At 36.1% G+C, this 22,090-nt stretch overlaps 1 protein-coding gene across 12 annotated transcripts in view; it reads left to right on the forward strand.

Moving 5' to 3' along the window:
* Positions 1-22,090, forward strand: part of MAGI2 (membrane associated guanylate kinase, WW and PDZ domain containing 2) — a 1,350,742-nt gene that overhangs the window by 1,105,603 nt on the left and 223,049 nt on the right. For all 12 annotated transcript variants that reach the window (XM_058725276.1, XM_058725278.1, XM_058725277.1 and 9 more), the window contains one exon: positions 5,376-6,014. In XM_058725276.1, the coding sequence (XP_058581259.1) occupies positions 5,376-6,014 (639 nt within the window). The remainder of the gene's footprint in view (positions 1-5,375; positions 6,015-22,090) is intronic.

Raw genomic sequence — 22,090 nt, forward strand, 5'->3', positions numbered from 1 at the left:
ATTAGCTGGAGAGGAACCTCAAAAAAATAATAAGTTTTCAATACAGAATTCATGTAATTGGTGGGATGGGAGTAGTGGGTGAGAATTGTCTTTCAGCAAAAATTTAGATGACTTGGGAAAAACAGAAGTTAGAAACAATGAAGGCTGCAAAGTTAGCAAATAAACCTACTCCAGTTTTCCTCTGACTAAACCTTTCTATCCTTTATTCAATAGGAATTTATCCTAAATACCTAAAGAGTTCTCAACATAGTAATATTACTCTATTTATTTTGTGGGGGGAAACGTAGAACAGGTAGAAAACTCCCACAGAAGAATGAAGTCAAGAGATGAAATTGTAACATGAGATAGTAACATGAGATAGTAACAATCGGAGCAAAATATTGAAAGATATTTTTGAAGAGGTGAGGAAGGAATGAATCAGATGAGATGGAGTTACACACAGAAAGGAAGTGCCCCTGAGGGTAGAGGAATAGCAGACTTCAACTAAAAGGCATAGAGCAAGTTGTAGATTGTAGGCAGCAAAGACACCAGCATCACAGAATGGAAGTTTATAGGGTAGTGAAAACAAAAATAAATTGGAAAGCCTACTGGTCAAGAGTGTTAACCAACACGTTTAAAGATTGAGTATTTTGAACTTCCATGACTACAAGATGTGAATGGAATGTGAAGTAAGTTAGTCTAGTCTGGTCCAAGATGGTGGTTAAGGAAGGTAGACAGCAGGTGGTAAGTGACAGAGGCTAAAAAGGAAGTTTCGGCATACTACAGTGACTCAACGAATGTGGGAGCAGAAGAAAGAGGTACAAAAATAATTCCATTTTAAGCAATGCTCTATGAAAAGTGCCCTATTTTATCCAAAATGATGAAGAACCCAAGAGATATCCAATATTGTATTTTGGTTTCCATGACTAAGAGAGAGACCAGTTATCTTGGAACATATTCTTATACAGGCCAGCAATTTTAAACTTCTGCTTCATCAGCCTGATTCTCCTTCACTTGTACTTTGAAATCTCATAACTGAGAATCAGGTCTTTATGAGACCAGCCCTATTTGGGACACCAAACTCATCAGTCACATCAAATTTGACCCATAGGCCCCAGGTCAGTAGCCCTAAGACATCTGGCCTCAATAGGGCCTAAAGTAAATGGCCATATAAGAAACAATGTAACATTGCAGGCAACATGGCAATGAAAATGCATGCTTGGCTGCCAAAAGAAATGCATCATTTTATTTTTGTGAAGAACCTTTTTTTGGTAAAATTAAAAGTGTTTTCACAAGGGTGATCTCATTCTCACAGTAGCCATGGCAAAAAGGAAATGGAGGAGATATTTTGATTCCCATTTTATAAAAGAATGAATTGAGAGAGGGAGAAATCAAGTGACTCTTTTCCAATTCTCCCTCTTAAATAGGCCAACGGGGCTTGAGCTAGAGCCAATTTTCCTAATGACGTCTCTTTCTGTGCTCTGAAGCCCAGTCTATCCCAGGATTTGGCATGGCACCATCGGATGGCATATACCAGGTGGCTCATATTTTTATTTCACAACATGTAAATGACATTCATAAAGCAAGTCTATAAATATCCTACCCAATTAGTTCTATCTGAACAGGCAAATGTTTGCTTACAAATCCATCTACAACAATTTTGGCATGACACAATGTCTAGGCATCTATATACATTTTTTAAAGTGAGCAGCTGAGTACTGTCAAGTTGTTAGTTTTATCCTGTGATAACTGACCTCTCATCTTTTACATTCAGAAAGCTTCTGTGTATCGCCGTAAAGATATCACTTTATCACTGCTTGCTTGATGACTTGAAAAATTGCTCTGAGCGGAAAAGATCCATAAATTTTAAAAGGCAGTCTTACCAAGAACCACAAATAGTTCTTATTCTGCTTCTAAATAGCAAGATCACATTAAAACTCAAAAATAGATAACATTAATCACTATAATTCAAATAACTACTCTCTAGACCTGGCAGGGAACCGTCAGAGCTTAGTTCTGTCCTCCTATGAATTTCTGGCACAGCATGCTGGGGGGCTGGGGAGTTGTTAACAGTGATTAAAGTTAGGGAAAGACTTAGAGGCATTTGTTACCTTCCTACCTTTGATCTGCCTACTCAGAAACTCATATTCAGTCTTGATTATGACTATGGTGGGAATATCTTGGTGGGACTGTCCTGATTTTAGAGAAGGATATAACCAAGGACAGATAATAATTACTGGAATGGCAATCATCCTTTGCATAACAACTTACAAACCCTGTCACCTGCATGATCTCATTTGTTATTTCCCATAGAACAAGAAGTTGCTATTTCTCTTGCTCCTCATTACTTGTGAAGAATCTGAGTCACAGAGGATTTAAGTTAGTTTTGAAAGTCACACAGCTAATTTTAAGTGAGGGAGCTGGAAATCAGACCAAAGTCTTCTGACACCCTACCCCATATAATGTCAGCTATACCGTGCAGCCCCCCAAACCTACCGAAAACACTGGATCCAGAATGGAGATGGGCAGAAGAGCGGTCAATGTGTTAAAACAAAAAAAAATGTAAAAGACTAACCAAATAAGAAAAAAATGAGGAAATGATATGTACTAAAGAGGAAACCCAAATGGCCAATAAACATATAAAAAATGCTCACCCTTACTAGCAGTCTGGGAAATGCAAATTAAAACCATGATCACACCCATTAGATCAATGAAAGTTAAGCCTGAGAATGCCAAGTATTGCGTCAGATAGGGAGCAATGAAAATTTTGATATACTAAAAATGGGAGTGTACAGCTATTTGACCTATTTTGCGAGCCATTTGCCATTGTGTAACAAAGTTGAAAAAGCATGTGGTCTATGCCCAGCAATTCTGTAGCAAGGTCCATATCTCAGAAAAACTCTATATTCACAAGGGCCATGGAAAGAGATTATTAGCAGAATTATCTTAAATAGCCAAAAATTCACAAAAACCCCAGCATCCATTAACAGAAAAATGGATAAATGTTAATAAAAGAGTGATATAGCCATCCAATCCTCTATTGCAATGAAGAGTAATGAACTAGAGGTAAAGGTATTAAATAGATAAACATCAGAAATACATTTGGAAGGAAATTATAGAAGATTAATATGTATTCCATTTCCAATGATTTTTAGAATGTGAAAAGCCATATTTGGGGGTATATTATTATTTAGGGATTAAATATTATTTAGGAATATTATTTACAGGTACCTGGATATGTCATAAAAGCATAAAGTACATGTGAATAAAGCAGGACAGTGACTACCTTTGGAAAGGGCAAGAAGTGAATACAAGTGGGAGGGGGGTGCTACCTGGAGGGCCATAACTAATATGTGCATTGCTGTCTTCATTAAGTTGGATGGTGGTACACAGGTAGTTATTATTCTTTCAACCTTCTAATGTGTAAAATAGATTATCAAAACTTAAAAATCGAAGAGGCAGGAAAGAGAAGAAAAAAAATTTGTCTGGATTAGACACCTCTCTGGGACTCTGGGATGACCAGGCCAGTTGAAAATGATGTCACAGGGTCCCCGGCCACCCTGGTCTAATGAGGAGTCATAGCAGCAGGGGGAGGATGATCATCCCAACTCAGCCCTGTATCATGCTCCAAAATCCCAGCCATTACCAACACCCTTTCTGATAGACATAATTTGAAGAGTGAAGTTCCATCTCACCAGTCACAGAGTCTGTGACATTTTCTAGAATCACACCTAACCTGGATCCCCAGAAAATGGCTTTTCTGTCTTTATATCTTTAGCACTTTCACACAGTTCTCTAGCATTCGGGAAGAGGGAGTGTTAACTGAGTCTATGTTGCTGATAGTATTTTACTCAGGAATGTTTTATTCATAGAATTATTTATTTGAGAATGCATATAGTGGAGCAATTTTATATCAGATACTAAAAAAACCTAGAAAAGTATTTAACTCTGAAAACTCAACTCTGTGTTTTTCATTTTTGATGTTTGCAATTTTGATGGGCAAGAATATCTCAGAATGAAATCCTTAGCCATTTACACTATCCCTTTCAGAATTATCCTGATAAATTAATGTCTGCTGAGTTACTCATTTGACAGTCCATGAAAACATGTCTTTTTATCCCTCATATACTCCTCAGCATAGTCAGGCATAATCTCAGTTTGCAAGTTCAATTCTCAAATATTATGGTTTTTAAGGATAAAAATATCAATCCATAATAGAACAGTTGTCTAAATATAAAACTGTTATTCATACATAATTGAAAATTTAAACAGTTATCTCAAACAAGCATGTTTTTCTGCATTTTAAGGAGGAAATATTGTTTTCCAGAGTTATTCATTATAGTGAATAGTGAGTTCATTATAATGAATAATTAACATTTAGGGCATTTGAATATCATAAAGTTAACTTCTAACCAGTGGACTTTTGTAACTCTATTATAGTTCACTGGGGAGAGAGGACAAATGCCTTTTAAAAAATGATCTACAGAAATATAATTAATCTAACATCAAAGGATGAGCCTGTGGCAGCCTCCTGTTTGAAAGCCAGGGTCCCCAATCCCCTCCATCCTTTTTTAGCAACAGTGATATTAATAGTGGTCCACATTTTTGGGCACTCACCATGTGTCAGGCACTATGCCAAGCACTTTTCCTGCATTATCTTATTTTCTCCTCACAACAACTTTACAAACGCAGAACTGTGGTTCAAAGCAGGCAAGTCCCTTGCCCAATATCACATATCAGCTAAGTAGCTAGAGCCAGGATACGGACCCAGATCCCTGGTCCCAAAACCTGTGTTCTTGACCTTGCTTGTATACATGAACCTTTGTAATTACATCTTGCTGTAGATGGAGAAAGTAAGTGGGCAAAATATTTTCCTCTTTCACAAAAAAGAAAAATAGTTGACTGAGACAAGTTATATGTCTATCTCTATCTCTATCTCTGTCTCTGTCTCTGTCTCTATCTCTATATATACTGGGGCTTTCTTTTTCATCCAAAACTTACGACTACCACTTCTCAGTAGTTTGAAAATTCTATTAACTGAATTGCACTGAAGATGGAAATGATGGAAAAGAAGCACAGAATGTGTGCTTCCTCAAGGCACAAATTCATCTAAACTTTTCTTCCTGAGCCTTTCTTTCTGAATACAAAGCTGTTTCTGAACTCCAAGAATAACCAAATAGGATTTTTTTCGTCATTTGATCATTGTATTTGTTGGCAGACCTGTTGTAACCTTGAGTCACCTACGGTGAATTTAAATATTATTCTAATTGATTTTCTCACTGCTTGCTGAGAAACACAGTGCCTCTTTTACTAGTCTCATAAATAATTCCATTTCTCTATGTCAACTTTAATCGAACTTACCTCATGTTGTCAATCTCTTTCTTTTTTCCTTGCAGGTGATGTCATTGTCTATATTAATGAAGTTTGTGTCCTTGGACACACTCATGCAGATGTAGTCAAACTTTTCCAGTCTGTTCCTATCGGTCAAAGTGTCAACCTGGTGTTGTGTCGTGGCTACCCTTTGCCCTTTGATCCTGAAGATCCTGCTAACAGCATGGTGCCACCCCTTGCAATAATGGAGAGGCCACCTCCAGTGATGGTCAACGGAAGACATAACTATGAAACGTATTTGGAATACATTTCTCGGACCTCACAGTCAGTTCCAGATATAACAGATCGGCCACCTCATTCTTTGCACTCAATGCCAGCGGATGGTCAACTAGATGGCACGTATCCACCACCCGTCCATGATGACAATGTGTCTATGGCTTCATCTGGGGCCACCCAAGCTGAACTTATGACCTTAACCATTGTGAAAGGTGCCCAGGGCTTTGGCTTCACTATTGCCGATAGTCCTACAGGACAGCGGGTGAAACAAATACTTGACATTCAGGGATGCCCTGGCCTGTGTGAAGGCGACCTCATTGTTGAGATCAACCAGCAGAATGTACAGAACCTGAGCCATACAGAAGTAGTGGATATACTTAAGGACTGTCCCATTGGAAGCGAGACTTCTTTGATTATCCATCGAGGAGGTAAGATAACACTGGCTCATCAATAAAATATGCAGGTAAAATAGTAAGACCTTTACAATAATATCATAAAAGTGGAAGTTTCTCTGGAGCTGAATGAGAACACACTCTAAGAAAGTAAAAGAGAAAAGAGTCCAGGAAGCTATGGGTTTTTTGGTTTTAATTTTTAGAATATATATTCTCCTATTTTACATTAAACACAATAAACATAGTGCTTGCAGTCTTACAAATCTACCTTAATATGAATTTGGAGGGTAAAGATTGAATCCCCAAATATGAGTGGGCTGTATTCCAAAAGTTCATTAATGTACCGATTGTAGAAATCTCAGGCTGGGTTTCCATTGACTTAATTAAGAAATCTGAGTCTTCCAACCAAACCAATATTCTGTATTGTGTGTAGGATTCTAGGCTAGCTAGTTCAACCCTTTCCAAGTATAGTCTTGATAATCCCCATAAGAACCATTGGAAACTGATTGTTGCAGAAAAATCTTTTTAGAGCTGTGAATTGGGATGCTTAGGACACTTCTTTCACTACCACATGGATAATTACTCATGGTGCCCTCCATGACCTGGGAAGAAAGTTATGGAACAGGGTTAGGGCTGGAGTTCTGGGCTGGGTGTTCTAGGTGAAGTATGAACATCGGAGCAGTGAGGAACATGGTAGGAGCTCTGAGCCCTGGGTGTTTCTTCTTTTCTACCTTCTGGAGGAGAGAATGGGGCCACGCAGAAGGCCCCTCCTTCATTTCTGTGCTACTTTGCTCTTAATTATCAGTCAAACTAGGGAGAGAAAAAAGGGAGGGGCTACAGATAGGGAGGATTCCTGAAAATAGAGTATAAAAGAAAAGTCTCAGGCTAAGTCCTGGTTTTCCACTTACCAATTCTGGGATTTAGGATACTTAATGTCCAGGAGCCTCAGAAGCCTCATCTGTTATATTGTGATGAAAATACAATGGTGGTCCTGCTCTTCATGTCGAATGACCCACAATAGGTGTTCATGAAATGTCTGTTGAGTGTAAATGAGCTTCAAAGCTACAGCAAGGGTGGGTCAGAAGGGGCAGTACTGCAAGGAACTCATGCGTGAAGAACACATGTGTGGCAAACATATGTGATTGTCTATTCAGAGCACTAAAAACAGCATGAAAGCCCTGTCGGTTTGAAATGCAAATGAAAGCAGTCAAAGCTTGAAAAGAAGCACCTTTTATGATTTATTTGGCCCTCTCTGCAGGTGTTTCCACTTCAAGGAAATATTTACATTATTGATTCCTTGTGTGAAAATGGACATCAAATACTAAGCATTTTTGAGCGACGGTATGCAAAGTATTATGTTCCTATATTAAAAAAGGGAAATTATGGTAGCAGAAGTCTTAAATTTGACCTTCCTAAGGCATTGTTACAAAATAGCACTTGAATCTTGATAATTAAATATTGACAGTGTATTTTCATTTCTACCACTGCTTGTGTAAGATTATAACCAATATTCTTAATTAAATAGCCGTATCTTCATAGCGTGCAACTGAAAAGCAAATCTTTGTAACAGGTTCTTGATATTAAAAGGTGTAACAGGTTCTTGATATTAAAAGGTATACTGAAAATCACTGTGTACTATATCCAGCATATGATTTATAGAAACAAGTTTGTGTACAAATCATTAAGTACTGACTTTTTTTAAAGACTTGGCATAGCAGGAGGAAGTATTTTGAAATCATCTATGTATGTATAAATGCCCGCTCCCTGCTAGACAACCCTACTCTTGCTCTTTCTTTCCCCCTATTTTCTTCACCTCTCATTTAGTCCTCCAGCATGTTACATTCTACTTGCATTTTGTTTGTGTTTGGGGGTGAGGATTTTTTTTTATTTTGTGGCCCCTACAATCACCTATGGAATGCAGTACCCAGGGATGCTTAAAGTATTTCTAGTCAGAAACCTCTCGTGTTTCCCCAAATTCCCACAATTTGCACTCAGCTGTCTGAAATTATTAGGAACTAACACCATGTTTTGTGATGAAATTGGCTTTATCTTATTATAGGCTACTCATAAGTGCTTATAGCCTCATTCAGATAAGTATAGACCTTAAAGAGCAAATTTGCATGCCTGTGTCCTTAGATCAGAACTGTGGTTGTTTGTTTTAATCATTTACTAGGATTTTTAGTTTCTAAAGCAATAATATACATGGTGTAATTTTTTTTAACAGTGTTGGAGGGTATACAATGGAAAGTAATTCTCTTTCCTGTGCCAGACTTTCAGTTCTTTTCTCAGAGGCAAACATGTTTTTTGAATAGAAACTTTCAGAAATTTTGTATACATAACTAGCATATCCATGAATATCTGTAGTATGTTTAATATAAATGTCTTGCTCTAAATATCTTGGCTATTAGGGTATAATTCATTTTTAACACACACCATTGTTGTATAATTCATATAATATAAAATTCACCCACTTTAAGTGCTAAAATGATACGTTGTGTAACAATCACTGTAATCCTTAGAATATACATCATCTCAAGCTCCCTCAGCCCCAGAAAATCACTAACTAATATGCTTTCTGGATAGTTTTGCCTTTCTGTAAATTTTTTATAAATGTAGTCTCTTACACAACATAATGCTGCTGTGGTTTACCCACACTGGTGCATGTGTAAGTAGTTTGTTTTTATCACTGAACAGTATTCCATTGTATGGATCTATCATTTTTTAAATCCATTCACAAGTGGATGAACATAAAGAGTTGTTTTCAGTTTTCAACACTTATAATGTTGTTGTGAACATTTATTTTTTAATGTTTATTTATTCTGGGGGGTGCGGTGCAGAGGGAGGGAGAGAGGGAGAGAAAGAATCCCAAGCAGGTTCTGTGCTGTCAGTGCAGAGCCCAACATGGTGCTCAAACTCACTAATTGTGAGATCATGACCTGAGCTGAAACCAAGAATCAGACGCTTAATTGACTGAGCCATTCAGGTGTTCTGCTGTTAACATTTAGATAAAAGTGTTTGTGTGTGCATATACTCTCATTTTTCTTGAGTAGATACCTAAGAGTGATACTGCTGGGTTATATGACAAGTATATGTTTAAATTGTTAAGAAATTGCCAGAATGTTTTCCAAAATGACTATACCATTTTACATTCCCACTAGCAATTTATGAGGTTTCCAGTTTCTACCCATTGTTGCCCTTAGTTGGCATAGTCAATCTTTTTGATTATAGTCATTCTAGTGTCTGTATAATGATACCTTTCTTGTGATTTTAATTTACATTTCTCTGATCTTTTTATGTGTTTACCATGTTTTTATGTGTTTATTAGTATTCATATATCTTCTTCGAAGGCATCACTACTCAATAGTTTGTCCATCTGAATATTTGCTGGGCTATTTATCTTCTTATTAAGTTGTAGAAGTTATGATTACAAGTCTTTCATAGATATATCGTTTGCAAATATTTTCTCCCAGTCTGTGGCTTGTCCTTTCACTTTCTTGATGGTTCCTTCTGATGCACAAAAGTTTTAGATTTTGATGAAGTCCAATTTATCAACGTTTTCTTATGTGGATTATTATTTTGGTGTTATATCTATGTAATCTCTGCCTGACCTGAGGTCACAAACTTTTTCCTGCTTCCTTTAAAAGATATAGTTTCAGCTTTTGCATTTAGACCACTTTAAGATCACATACATGCACAGTGTGAGGTAAGGGTCTAAATGCATTTTGTTGCATATGTATATTGTATTGTCCTAGAACCATTTGTTGAAAAAAAAAAAAAAACTACCCATTCCTCTTGGATTGCTTTGGCACCTTAATAAAATATGAACTAGCATGAATGTGAGGTTTTATTTCTAGACTCCATTCTCTGTATGTTTACCCATATGGTTATGCCATACTTTTTAGATTACTTTAGCTTTATATTAAGTATTGAAATCAGGTAGTGTGAATCCTTTAACTTTTTATTCCCTTTTCACAGTTATTTTGGCTATTCTAGATTCTTTCCATTTTCATATAAATTTTTTTTCAATATATGAAATTCATTGTCAAATTGGTTTCCATACAACACTCCATTTTCATATAAATTTTATGATTTTCCTTTTTATTTTATTTTTTTAAATAAAAGACCTGTTGAGATTTTGGTGTTACACCAAATACGTAGAACAATTTGTGAAGAATTGCCAACCTAACACTGAATCTCTCAATTCATAAGTATGGTATATCTCTTCATTTATTTGAATCCCATTTAATTTCTCAGCAATGGTTTGTAGTTTTCAATATACAGATCTTATACTTCTTCTGTTAAACTTATTCCTATCTATTTTATTCCTTTTGCCATTATTGTGACTGGAATTGTTTTCTTAATGTCATTTTCAGACTGTCAGTCGCTAATATAAAGAAATGAATTTGATTTTTGTTTTGGATCTCATACATTGCAACCCTGTTACACTTCATTAGTTCTGGAGGTTTTTTACAAATTTCATAAAACTGCCTACAGAGATTATTATGTTATCTGATGATAAAGTTTAATTTCCCCCTTTCCAATTTGTATGCCTTTGATTCCTTTACCTTGCCTTATTACACTAGCTAGAACCTCTGTTGTGATATTTCATGTGAGTGAATATAAGCAGACATCCTTGTCTTATTATCAGTTTTAGGGGAAAAGCATTAGTTTTTCACCATTAAGTATGATTTTAGGCTTTTGTATGCCCTTTATCAGGTTGAGGAAGTTCCCTTCTATTCTTAGTTTGTTGAGAATTTTAATAAATGTACCTTGACTTTAAACAGGTGTTTTTTTTCCCTGAAACTATTGAGATGATTGAGTGTTTTTTACACTTTATTAATACAGTGTTATATATTACATGATTTGTTTTTATGTTAAACTAATTTTGCATTCCTGGGATGATCCCATTTGCGTATAATTCTTTTTTTTGTGTTGCTGAATTTTGTTTGCTTATATTTTATTAAGAATTTTTGAACCTATTTGGGGAGAGGTTTTCTACAGTTTTCTTTTCATGTGATGTCATTGTCTGGCTTTTGTGTATTGATAATACTGGCTTTATAACATGAGTTCTAAAGTGTTCCTTCTCTTTCTTTCTGAAAGTTTGTGTAGGATTGATGTTAATTCCTCCATAAAAGTTTGATAGAATTCACCAGTGAAGCCCTTTGGGCTGGGCTTTTATTTGTAGAAAGATTGTTTGCTAATTAAATTTATTTTCTTGATTTAGGCCTATTCCAATTTTTCAACATCCTTGAATCATTTTTTGGTAATTTATTTCTTTCTAGGAATTTTTACAATTCATCTAAGTTGTCAAATTTGTTAGCATAAAGTTTTTAACAAAATTTTATAACATTCCTTCCTAAAACCCAGCTTTTAGATTCATTGTTTTTCAGTTTTCTATTTCAGTGTGCTCCACTCTAATCTTTATAATTTCCTCTCCTCTACTTATTTTGTGATTGATTTACTTTGCCTTTCTGTCTTCAAGTTTAGATTAATGATTCTAGTTCTCTCTTTCTAATAAAAACATTAAAGCTATAAACTTCACAGTATGCATTTCTTTAGCTTAGTTTCGTAAATTTTGATAGGCTCTGTTTTCCTTTTCATCCAGTTCAAGGTATTTATTTTTTATTTCCCTGACGATTTCTTTTTTGACCCATAGGTTACTTAGAAATGTGTAGTTTATTTTTCAAACATTTAGTATTTCCCAATTCTTTTCCATTAATTGCAAATAATGTCTACTTGGAGAAGAACATGTTTTGTATTATTTCAGTCCTTTTCAATGTGTTGAGACTTGTATTATGGCCTAGCTCCTTGCTTTTTTTAACATAAAAATTTCTCTTAGAGAACTTCACCTATTAGTTCAAAAATATATCTCATTATTTTTAATAGCATATTTAATTGGATACCCACTAATGGATATTTTGGTTGCTTTTAGTCTTTTACTGTTATAAAAAAATTTATGTATCTTTGCACATCTATCTCTACACAAGAGTAAATCTATAATGTCGATGTATTCTTTCTTTCAACAAAAATTTCTTGAGTGCCTACTATGTACTAGGCACTTTTTTGGCACTAGGGATAAAGCAATAAACAAAGCTAACCACACTCTTTTTCTCATGGAGTTGACATTCCATTGGAGGGAGGCAAATGAAATGCCACATAAATATGCTTTTTGTTTATTTATTGCATATTTCATATCCCCCTAGGTTTTATTCTTAAATATTAATTTCATAACCAGTTACTTTACTGAGTTATCTTATTGTTTCTCATAAGAAACATTTTTCTTTCATTTTTCCGTTCATTTCATGGGATTTGGAGGCATACAGTCACACCACCTACAAATAGCAATCACTGTCTTCTCCTTTCCTATTTGCATACCTGTGATTTATCTTATTTAACACAGCTGACTGTTACTTCATGAATACTGTTGTTTAGTAATGGAGATTGTGGAAATTCCTATCTTATTCCTGGCTTAAATGGAAGCTGTCTCATTTTACACAGTTAACACAATACTGGCCTTTTAATTGAGATGAATACTTACCATGAGAAAGAAATATCCCCTCAATTCCCATTTCATTGAGAATCTTATATCGGGGCGCCTGGGTGGCTCACTCGGTTGAGCCTCCGACTTTGGCTCAGGTCATGATCTTGCTGTCTGTGAGTTCGAGCCCCGCGTCAGGCTCTGTGCTGACAGCTCAGAGCCTGGAGCCTGTTTCAGATTCTGTGTCTCTCTCTCTCTGACCCTCCCCCATTCATGCTCTGTCTCTCTCTGTCCCAAAAATAAGTAAACTTAAAAAAAAATTTTTTTAAAGAATCTTATATCAAAAATGGATAATGAATTTTATCAAAAACCAAAAAAAAAAAAATCTACAGAGATGATCAGTATTTTCCCCTTTGATTTATTACTGTGATGAATTGAATTAAGAAATTTTTTAGTATTGAACTATCCTTTCATTATTGAAGTAAGCTATATTATGCTTACAATGTACTCCTAGATCCTATTTCTTTATAAATAATTTTGCACCAGGGTGCCTGGGTGGCTCAGTCGGTTAAGCAACAGACTAGATTTTGGCTTGGGTCATGATCTTGCGTTTTGTGGGTTCAAGCCCCGCACTGGGCTCTGCACTGGCAGTGTTGGAGCCTGCTTGAGATTCTTTCTCTCTCTACTCCTCCCCAGCTCACACTCCCTCTCAGAGTAAATAAAAATTTATTTATTTATTTATTTAGTACCAACCTTCATGTATGAGTTAAGTCTGAAGTTTTCTTTTGGGGGTTTGTTTTGTTTTGGCTTACTTTTTACTGTCAAAATTTGCTATCAACGTGATGCTGATGTCATATAAGCAACCAATAACTTTTCATCCATCTCTGCTCTAACATAATTAAGTAACCTTGAAGGTATCTATTTTTTGAGGATATAATACACCTTTGAAATTATCAGGGTCTAGTGGGTTGGCTTCTGTGTTTGGTTTGGTTTGTGGAGGAGAGGGATACCTTTTGCAACTTTCTCAAATTCTTCCACAGTAAATAATCTTAGAGTTTCTATTTTTCTTAGAGTTTCTTGGCTGGACTCAGTTTTTATAATTTATATTATCCTAAACATTGTCTCTTTCATTCATGTTTTCAAATGTATTTAAACAGAATTGAATCAAGTATTTTCCAATTGTGTCTTCTATGTCCACTTTACCTAAGAGTATTCCTATTCTCATTTTGTAGTGGTGCTATTTTCTTGATTAGTTTGACTAACACTTTTTCTATATTAATGGCTCAAGAAACATATAGTTTATTTTATAAATAATTTGATGGCTGATGCTCAACCTAGTATGGTATAGGGAAACATTATGCTTTCTGCCCAAGGAGGCTATGATTTGATCTCTGGAGTAAAGCAATTCCAGAGTGATTACTGTAATCAATCCTTGTCACGTATTGTACTCTTATTTATATTAAAATGCAACAAAGTCCCCTACTTAATTTGTGAAACTCCCATAAATCGCAGCTGATCAGTATTTGAAAATTTCCCTTCTTATCTCTGAAAAACATGATCCCAAAGGTTTTCACTAGATCAGAATATTCCCTTCATATGCTCACAATGTATAATAATTAATAAGTATCAGTAATGCACATCTTCTCTTTCTTTTACGTTCAAACAGAATTCAGAGTATTTGAGAAGTAGCATACACTATATCAGAGCTATGTTTGAGGACAAAGCATAACAATTAGGGGCACAGTGAATTGTGTATATGTAGAGAATTCCTGCTTTAAATTTTTAAAAACCATATCACACAAAAGCATTGTATCACAAACTTAAAACTGCACAGGGAAAATATTAAAAGCAAAGCTATAAGAAGTATTAATATTTTTAATGTTGCTAACAGTTTTTCTAAATTTTTTTGCTGATAAAGTTTCAAATTCACATAAAAATTGCAAGTATAGTACACAGAACACCATATACCATTTACCTACATTGCTATTAACATTTTGCCCCATTTGCTCAATAATGTGTGTGTGTGTGTGTGTGTGTGTGTGTGTGTGTGTTTCTGGACCACTTAAGACTAAGTTGCATACGTCATACCCTTTCACACCAAATATTTTAATATTTATTTTAGGTCACTACTTGTTTGGACAAATGTATACACAGCTAGTTAGTTATAGTTATAAAAGATACTTTTTAAAAAGCACATCGAATTTTAAAACTCATTACCACCACAACAAAAGACTTTAGAAATTGTTGAAAGAGAGTTGACATTCACCAGTAACAAGGATCTGATATAGGACTCTTTCTGGGAGAGAAAAAGCACTTGTTATTTGAAAAGAGTGCTATCCAAAGAGATTAAGCAAAAATCACAGTGGATATCCCACAATCACCATTATGTAATCCAACTTTCCACTTGATGTCAGCAGAAAAGAGTATATATGACACAGCAAGCCAAGTAATAAATCCACACCATGAGGGTGAACAACCATGGCATACTGGCTGCTATATTAACAACTAAGTCTTAAAGTTTCAAATAAAAGTCTATTTCTCACTCGTATGGTTTCCAATTCATGTTTTCCTGAATAGCAGATTTCCTGAGCAACTCTCCTCTACATGATGGCTCAGGAAACAAGGCTTCTTCTCTCTGGTGGATCTCCATGCCCTACCTAAGGTCTTGAAGTCCCCCACTGAGTCCTCTCTAACCAGCTGGCAGATAAAATGGTTTAGGGGTCAGTCCTGGGAGGGGTGTACATCACTTCCTCCCACATTCCATTGGCCAGAACTCAGCTCTAGATCCCATTAACCATAAGAGGCTTGGAAATATAGTATCCCTGTCTGCCCAGAAATGAGGGAATGGTTTGGGGTCAGCTATGTAGTAGCTACTCTGCTTCTTATATTTCTTATATGCTATCTGCACCTTGAACTGCACATCAGGGATATATAACCACTGATTATGTGAAACTGTGAGATGAAATGTTTTTTGTAACATGATATTGTAATATGATTCATTGTAGGCTTTTGAGGTACACTCGGGCCAATGGTATATGTTTTTAAACTCACATGTTCTCTTCACATTTTCTCTCTCAACCCAACTTTCATGGATAAAGAAAGTTAAATTCAAGGTTCAGTACTTGGCCCAAATTCAATGAATGTGTATCTAGGTAACGGGATGGACAATTTATGGTCCCCAAATATAAGAGGTGTGAATAATCATCAATGAAAAATGGAAAATGCCATGGATCTCACAAGGTGTACACCAAATGGGGAATTTGTTGCACAGATGACCGGTAAGGTAAGAGAGACAGGATGCTAGGATTACTTGTAGAGTTGTTGTCATACCACTTAGAAGTAGCAGAAACAGAACTCAAATCTCTATCTTCTGACTCTAATATTAGAGTTTTACGTTATGTCAGTTTCCCCAAATTTTATGAAAAGAAATTTTTGATGGGTTTTGCTTGGATATATAAGGTTCATTCATCCATTTGTTTATTCATTTCATAAGTATTTGTTGAGGACCTACTGTGTGCTCAGCACTGGTTTATGTGCTGGGAGCTTACTTTCTAGGGGAAAATTAGGTAAAAAACAAAGAAATACATTAGAGATAGCAGTGAAGAAAAACTGAGCAACAGGGTAAAGGGCAGGAGAAAGAGGGAGCAAGCTGTTTGGGATATCCAGGGAAGAGCATTTTAAGCAGGGCAAAGGCCCTGAGGCAGGACTGTTCTTGATGTAGACAAGTAACAAGAGGGAAGCTCCTGTGGCTGAGTGAGGAAGGGATGGAATGACAGATGAGGTCAGAGAGATTGTCGGTGCTGTAGGGAGACAGAGAATGTAAAGTCTTATGTAGCCATGGGCCATGGAAATGACTTTAGATTTTACTTTCAAGTGAAATGGGAAGCCTTTGGAGTGTTTGAGCAGAGTAGCGAGAAGATCCAACATTTGAAAGGGCTCACTGTGGCTGCTGTGTTGAGAATAAACGGTGGGTAGGCAAGGATGGAAACAGGCAGACGAGTGAGTCGGATTTCACAGCAATCCGAATGACAGATGAAGAGGGAGATTGGAGAAGGATGGTAGGAATGGAGGTGGTTAAGAAATGGATTCTAAATATATCTCAAAGGAAAAACAGCAAGATTTGCTGATGGATGGGATGTAAGATAAAGGAGAAGGAAAGGAATCAAAGACTGCAAATTTTGACCTAAAAAACTGTAAGAACAGAATTGCATTTTCCTGATAGGATGAATATGATGGATGGATATGCTTGTGGGGGACTGTGGGGAGATCAGGAGTCCAGTTAGGGACAGGCCAAGCTTGAGATACATTTCAGCTGTGCAAGTGGTGATGGCTGGCATGTGGAGGGTATTTAAAGCTTACGACTGAGCAAGACATTCAGGGAGTGAGCATAAATAAAGGAGAGAAACATTCTGAGGACTGAGGACTGAGAACCTCCAACTTTGGCGATCAAGAAGAAAAAGAATGAGCAACAAAAGGCTAAGAAAGCATGACTTGTGAAGAAGGAGGAGAAATAAGAGGAGGGTACTGGGAGCCTTATGTAGGAAAATGTTTCAAGATGGAAGGTGTGAACAATTATGCCAAGTGCTGAGTAAGATAGGCTGAGAATTTAACACTGGATTTAACAATTGAAAAAAAAATTCATTTTTTAAAAATTTAGTTAACCAATTGGAAAGGAGTTGACATCAGTGTTTTGGTCACTTGAAAACAAAGCCTCTTTCATATTTGAACCTATAGAGCGCATTTATTTACATGTACTGTGATTTTATATATAATCTGACAACGAAAGTACACTTTCCCCTTTCATAATTATACTAGATTATCTTATTTTCTGCCAGTCAACTCATGTCAGATCAACTTCTTATCACCAACTAACATTCATATTTGTTCTCATGGCTAAGTTAGTAAAAGGTTATTCTGTGTTAGGGTCCTTTTGGACCTTATACCTCTTCATTTCAGACCTCATTTCAGGGCTGATAGGGTGGGGGACAGGGAATGCCATCCATTGTATCCAAGAGATTCTTGGAGACAAGTAACTTCTTCAATTCTTTAACATAAAAGTAAAAAATTTTTAAACTTCAGACTCTCTTTAACCCAGAAAATACCCACTCTACCACAACCTCCCCCTAACACACACATCACTTAAATAGTTGAGTTAATATATCAGGGTGTTTTTTTTGTTTAAATATATATCTGTTGGCCATTTCTAAATATTAGAGGAAGAGTGAATAGAAGTGTTTTATTAGATGGTAAATCTGATCTGCATGTGACAAGATATAACTGTTAATTATTGATTTGGTATTTACTCTTTATTTACCCTGTTTACTAATTTGAGGATGTCTTAAATGCAAAACAAAAAAGGCATGTTAGTATTTACATTTCCATAGTCATCAATATGTGTAAATAATTGTTCTAGTGGATATGTACAAAAATGTCAGCTAGAAGAAACTATTGGTTCTTTAAATGCTAGCCAGTTTCCCTCAGAAGCAAAGTCTGTGTCTTATTTCTTATTTGTCTTCAGAGCTTGGCATGTATACTTGTGAAATTAGTTTATTATGTTGTAACATTAGGAGGATAAGGGTGGTCACAAAACAAAAATCAGGAAAATGCATGCATGAGTCGCATAATGCAGCCGAGTGTACAAAAACGGGCAAAACTCTTTTTCTAGTGATGTTCTTCTGTATGGGCTTTTAAAGTAACCTGGCCCTCCTTTCTCTCTGGTCATATACCAAATTTTTGCCTAAGTTGTCTGTCTTCTTCCTCTCCCTTCATTTCAAAAATGTCCCAGATGCTGATCTAAACACAGGGATATCCAGTAAACAAAATAAGTCCTTGTTCTTATGGAGTTTACTTTATTTTTTTTTTATTTTTTTTAACGTTTATTTATTTTTGAGACAGAGAGAGACAGAGCATGAACAGGGGAGGGTCAGAGAGAGGGAGACACAGAATCTGAAACAGGCTCCAGGCTCTGAGCTGTTAGCACAGAGCCCGCCGCGGGGCTCGAACTCACGGACCGCGAGATCGTGACCTGAGCCGAAGTCGGCCGCTTAACCGACTGAGCCACCCAGGCGCCCCTTACGGAGTTTACTTTAAATGTAATGGGTAATAACAGATTGATCTTGTAAATTAATCCGTCAACTGTGCCAGTTATATGGTATAAAACCTGCCATACAATGTCTTCACTTGGGAAAAATATATAGGTTTATTGGCATGAGATGATGATGAACAACGCATTTAACTAGAATCAGCATACCAGGTTTCTAGTATAACGTAGGCTCCTAATTCACATGGCCACTTTGAGTGTGTCACTTAGGTTCTCTGGCTACTAGCTCCCCATCTGCAAATTGAAAACAACTGTAATATTCATATGTCTCAAAACCTCTATAGTTCTCAATGTTTCTAAACCATGGGCTTATTTACATTCATTACATTATATACACTCATTAGTTAGGGACCCCAGGACAAAGGAGTTGTAAAGAGTAGTTTGTTTTTCATCTGTTACCTTTGAAACATATATCCTGCTCCCTTCTAATCCACAATGGTAATTTCCTTGAGCTCACAGCCTAGAAGTTTACTAATCTTCTACCAAATTTGACAGTAGCAAAATCAAGAGATTTCAGAGGGAAAAAGGAAAAAAAGCAATGATGGTTATAGCCAATAATTCTGAAGCTACAGGAAGATGATCCAATTTACTCTTATGTAAAATATGTTCAATCAATTCATACAAATTGTTTTTATGTGGGGGGAGAGAATCTTAGTGTCTTTTCATTAAGACTTTAAAAAAAAGTTATAAGTTCAAATCTAATAATGACCAGTATACAGTAAATTTACCAAGAAAGTTTCAAATTCCCCTAGTTCTATAAATCTTAAAACTTTAGTAGCCCTCCCCCAAAAAACAAAAACCAAACCACATTCCTCACTATCTGCCACTATTGTGTAATACATTGTATTTAGGAAACTATGCTGGTCATATACAAAAATGTGCTCTTGGGGTACCGGGGTAGCTCAGTCAGTTAAGTGTCTGACTTTGGCCCAGGTCATGATTTCATGATTTGTGGGTTCAAGCCATGCATCAGGCTCTGTGCTGACAGCTCAGAGCCTAGAACCTGCTTTGGCTTCTGTGTCTCCCTCTCTTTCTCTGCCCCTCCCCCACTCGTGCTCTGTCTCTGTCTCTCTCAAAAAATAAATAATAAACATTTTTTAAAAATGTGCTCTGCCTCCAATGTGCTAGCTGCTTACACATAAGAGCAGAAAATTAAATGGGTGAGTGCAATTAAAGTTATGTGCAAGAGATTTCCAGATGGTAAACTTAGAAAATCTTGCCACAAAGACTATTGAATCACAGCACCTCCATGTAGGCTCTTACTTGTTGAATAAATGAATGAAATCACCTACAGCATTATCTTGCTATAAAATACAAAGTCATGTTCATTTTTTCAAATTGCAGAATATGAAACTGTAGGCTTATAATGAATATAAATTCTACCAAAAGTGCAAATGAAAATAATTGCAGTTATTATGCCATATTAATGAAAGTTATGCTAATTGCCCTAAAACTTAAAGAAAATGTATTGTTTTGCCTCTCCTCCTAATTAACGTTATTTCACAATGTGTGGTACATTTATGGAGAATTGTGTAGTGCATTAGATAAATCAGTTTTACATTTCCAGGAGAGTGTGTTTTAATGAGCATTATAATGTATTTCATTTCAGCAACAGTTTTATGTTACAAAGCACCTTCTACTGGTAGATTGGAAAACATTGCACCAAAGTGATGCTTTCACTTAAAATTTAGAATGAAATTTAGTGAGAGAAGTATAGATGAATCCATTTCAGTTAAATGGTTCTAAATTTGAGAAGAATGTTAACATTTTAGCTAGTATTTTTTTCCTATGCCCAAACCACATATGCCAGCAATCAGAAATGAGTTTGGGGGCCTGCTCAATATCTCATTGAATACCTGATATTTGATGCATAAGTCCCCACTTCTGTATTTAAAAATAATCAAAATGAAATTAAAATATTCGTACTACTAAATACATTCATTAGATCCACATTAGGTGAAGCTAATCTAATACCATCATCCCAAGCACTTATAGTTAAGTTCCTCTACCTCATGCCTTAGAAACCAGCTTGTAGAGGCCCATCCTTTCTTCTTTTCTTCTAGATTCAGAGGAAGACTTGTAGGTGTTCTATTCAGACACCAACTTTATCTTGCTCTGGAAGGAAGCCACTCCTGTCCACTCAGGGAACTGCTTCATCAATATTCTCTTACCATGGGTACTGTTATAACTTCCTTTTTCTTTGGGCACCCTTACCCTTAACCTATAAAATTCCTGAACTTTACCCCATACATTAAAAATGTTTTCTTGATTCTTCATTACCTTACAGCCATGCTCTTTCACTTTTCTTTCATTCTCAGACAACTTTCTTGAAATATTATCCATGTATGTGCCTATATATATCCCGCTTTATTTCATAATTTATTTAAGACCACTATTCTTGGAAGAATAAACTCTACTTCACATCTGTGCTTTTTTTACTTGTCTTGCACCTCTCAACTTACAGCTGTCTGGTTTGTGTCCCCATCATGCTATGGCTCTCTCTGATGTTCGCAATGGCTTCCTATTTGTCAAATGAATATCTCTCGTTTCTTCCAGAATCTCTCTTCCCTTGGCTTCCAAGACAGCTATTGCTTCTAGTGGTCTTACGGTTCTCTGTTTCTTCTCAGACTGCTGTAATGAATCCTTTTCTTTGTCCATTTTTCCAAAACTGAAATTTCCTAGATTTGGTTGCTGTAACTTTTGTTTTATGAACTCTGTAGGCTCACCACCACTACCATGATCATCCACATGGTCTGTGTACTTTTCCATGGCCTCTAGAGAACACCAAGACCAATTTTCTATCTTACAACCAAATCCTTCATCATCTAGTCCACACCAGCCTCTTTAACTTCATGTCGCATTCCTCGTTTCACAAATATTTCTTGAGCATCTGCCATGTGCCATACACCGTTTCAAGTTCTACAGTATAGCAGTGAGCAAAACAGATTAAAAATCCCTACCTTCATGGAACTTGTATTCTCCTGGCAACACACAACTGTTGTTTTAGACTCCATTGTCATAGAAATGTATTTATTTCTGCATGAAAAAAACCTCTCATAGTTTTTGGCAAACTCCTAAGCACCCTTGAGAATGCAGGTCAAACGTTACTTCTTGCAGGAAGATTCTCCCAACAGTCCACATTTCCCTGAGAAGGCTTGTAAATACTCTTGTCATTTCTTCAGATCAAGATTTCCTGTGAAGTCTTAGCAGTGGAGTTACCATTATCCCACTTCAGAATTTATCAAGAGAATCTGCACAAGACACACTGTACTTTTCAAACTGAAAGATCCCTGGACCTTTAATAAATTATAAATGCACTGCTATCTCACCAAGTGGTCAGTAGATCTCTGATAGTTAAGAGTCCATGCAACAATTTCCTGGTGCAATTGAAAGAACAAACAGCCTTGCTCATGTGTATTGGGGAAAATGAATAGATTTAATATAATCTTATGTGTTAAAACTATGCTATCAGTTTAATTATAATGAAGTTATAAAAATGTATACAAACTCAGCAATACAACCATACTCTACTTT

The sequence above is a fragment of the Neofelis nebulosa genome, chromosome 4, assembly GCF_028018385.1.
Source record: "Neofelis nebulosa isolate mNeoNeb1 chromosome 4, mNeoNeb1.pri, whole genome shotgun sequence".
NCBI lineage: Eukaryota > Metazoa > Chordata > Mammalia > Carnivora > Felidae > Neofelis > Neofelis nebulosa.